Here is a 2065-nt window from a genome sequence, read left to right as displayed (position 1 = left end):
TTTGACTATCTGGAATTAATGTTACGGTAGCACTTTACATTACAGCTCAGTAACAACATGGTAATAGGTAGCCTGGGTAAGGTAATAGGAGGGTAATAGGGTCGTAATAATCATGTATGAGAGTAATCACCATGACTGACAATGAGAATGAGAATCATAACCAGGTAATAGCTGTGGTAGTTTCTGTGTAATAGCCATGAATTAGGGCTGCAAAATACTAAACTCCATTTCAACTTAATTTCATGCCAATAGTAATAATAATAGTAATAATAATAATAATGATAATAATTCATTTTATTTATATAGCGCTTTTCAATGACTGAAAGACCCTTCCAGTAGGAGTCCATAGAAAACAAGAAAATAGAAATGAGCAACAGGCAACAGATACAAATAACAACAACAGAAGTAACAAACAGGCAGCAGATACAAATAACAACTAACAATTAAATTGTAGATTAACCCAAACACCCAGAGACATATTACCTGGACGATCCCCCAGAGCTAGCTCTCTTGTGGTAGGTTGATTGATTGATTTTATTTATAGGAGACAATAAACAGAATCCAAGGGATGACATGTAAAAGTGTGAACACTTATTTGCAACATGGTCGGTGGATAAAATTCCGCCTCCACCGATTACTTTGGCAAGCAGTCTGCTTCTCCGAGTCCCCAAAACCAAGCTCGGCACCATGGGGGAGCGTGCCTTCTGTGCGACCGCACCACGCCTGTGGAACAGCCTTCCTGAACACCTCAGGGCAGCACAGACCCTGGACTCTTTCAGGACGGGCCTAAAAACCTTTTGATTTAGGAAGGCCTTCTCGTCTTAGCTTTTAACTATTGTCAAATGTATTATTTGCTTGTGATGTTTTTGTAGCACTCTGTAGCACTCTGAGATTCTTTCTGAATGAAGAGTGCACTACAAATAAAATGAATTATTATTATTATTATTAATAATTACGTGATATTACCTAATTATTATAATACTATTACCCCCCTATTACCATGTTACTAACGAGCTGTATTACAAATTACATTTGTCCAGGTGTTATGCCAAGTTTTGCGCTAAGAGGTCCTTTTCAAAGCTATTAGTGCAAAGCTCTTAGCGCAAAGTAATTGGGCTCTGTTGACGATAGGATAATGCCATCTATCCCCACATTTTAGCGCTGAAACGCTTGCTTTGGCATGTGGCACGCCTATGCCCAGTACAATTACAACAGGCATGCGCTTGTGCCCGCCCCCAATTTGCATTGCGCACGGCGTTAAACAAGCACAAACGCTAAATTACCGCTTTTGCGAAGATAGCGCCCCATGTATAATCCTGGTCCTAGTGTGATGGTGATGATGATAAAGACCATGTGTGATCCTGATCCTAGTGTGATGGTGATGATGATAAAGACCATGTATAATCCTGATCCTAGTCTGATGGTGATGATGCCTTGTGTCTGCAGGCGGTTGAGTTTGATCATCCGGAGGTGCTGAAGCAAAGACCGACCTCGCTGTTCGTCTCACTGCTGGCTGCTGCTCAGACCGTCGGCTCCTGAACCACCAGGAAGACCACAGCAACACAAAACACTGCCATACCAAAGCAGAATCACCGTACTCAAGGCCTATCAAGTCATATATTGGAATATACCCTCCCACTATCTGGGAGTTCTTGTTGTTACATTTTGGATATATATCAGGCTGTGTTCTTCGTTGTCCTACTCCGGGGCCAAGATGAAAGGCCTAAAGCGATCAGCTTCACACTTCCCCCCTAATGGAGTTTGGAGAGGTGAAATCAAGGGGCTCTATCGTTGCATCGGCGTATAAACTGCGTTTAGTGCCAGGCGCAGCCTAGATTAGTGGGTGTGGACCAGCGCACTTGATATGGTGGTGTCGGCGCAACAGGTGGCCTTAATCATTATAACCATGCCATTTAAGCGTAAAATTTTATGCACTATCTGCTCATAGGGGAACTGCAGTAAACGAATCACATGCTTCACTTCAGCTCCAATTCCACGGAGCGATCCAGTCCGGCTTAAAGCCGAGGGCTCTGATCTCCCCCCCCCCCTTTTATCCCCCCTGTCT

The 2065-nt window shown here is 43.1% G+C and overlaps 1 protein-coding gene across 1 annotated transcript in view; it reads left to right on the top strand.

Annotated features, from left to right (window-relative positions):
* Positions 1 to 1806, top strand: part of LOC310777966 (ATP-binding cassette sub-family C member 12-like) — a gene marked incomplete at its 5' end in the record, with an annotated part of 87500 nt that extends 85694 nt beyond the window's left edge. Inside the window, one exon of the mRNA XM_083638297.1 lies at positions 1447 to 1806. Coding sequence (XP_083494423.1) covers positions 1447 to 1539 — 93 coding nt within the window. The 3' untranslated portion in view covers positions 1540 to 1806. The remainder of the gene's footprint in view (positions 1 to 1446) is intronic.
* Between the last annotated feature and the right edge of the window lie 259 nt (positions 1807 to 2065).

This window comes from Poromitra crassiceps, assembly GCF_964638095.1.
Source record: "Poromitra crassiceps genome assembly, chromosome: 6".
Classification (NCBI taxonomy): Eukaryota; Metazoa; Chordata; class Actinopteri; order Beryciformes; family Melamphaidae; genus Poromitra; species Poromitra crassiceps.
The sequence above is the reverse complement of the archived record's forward strand: the minus strand, read 5'-3'. Positions and strand labels throughout refer to the sequence as shown.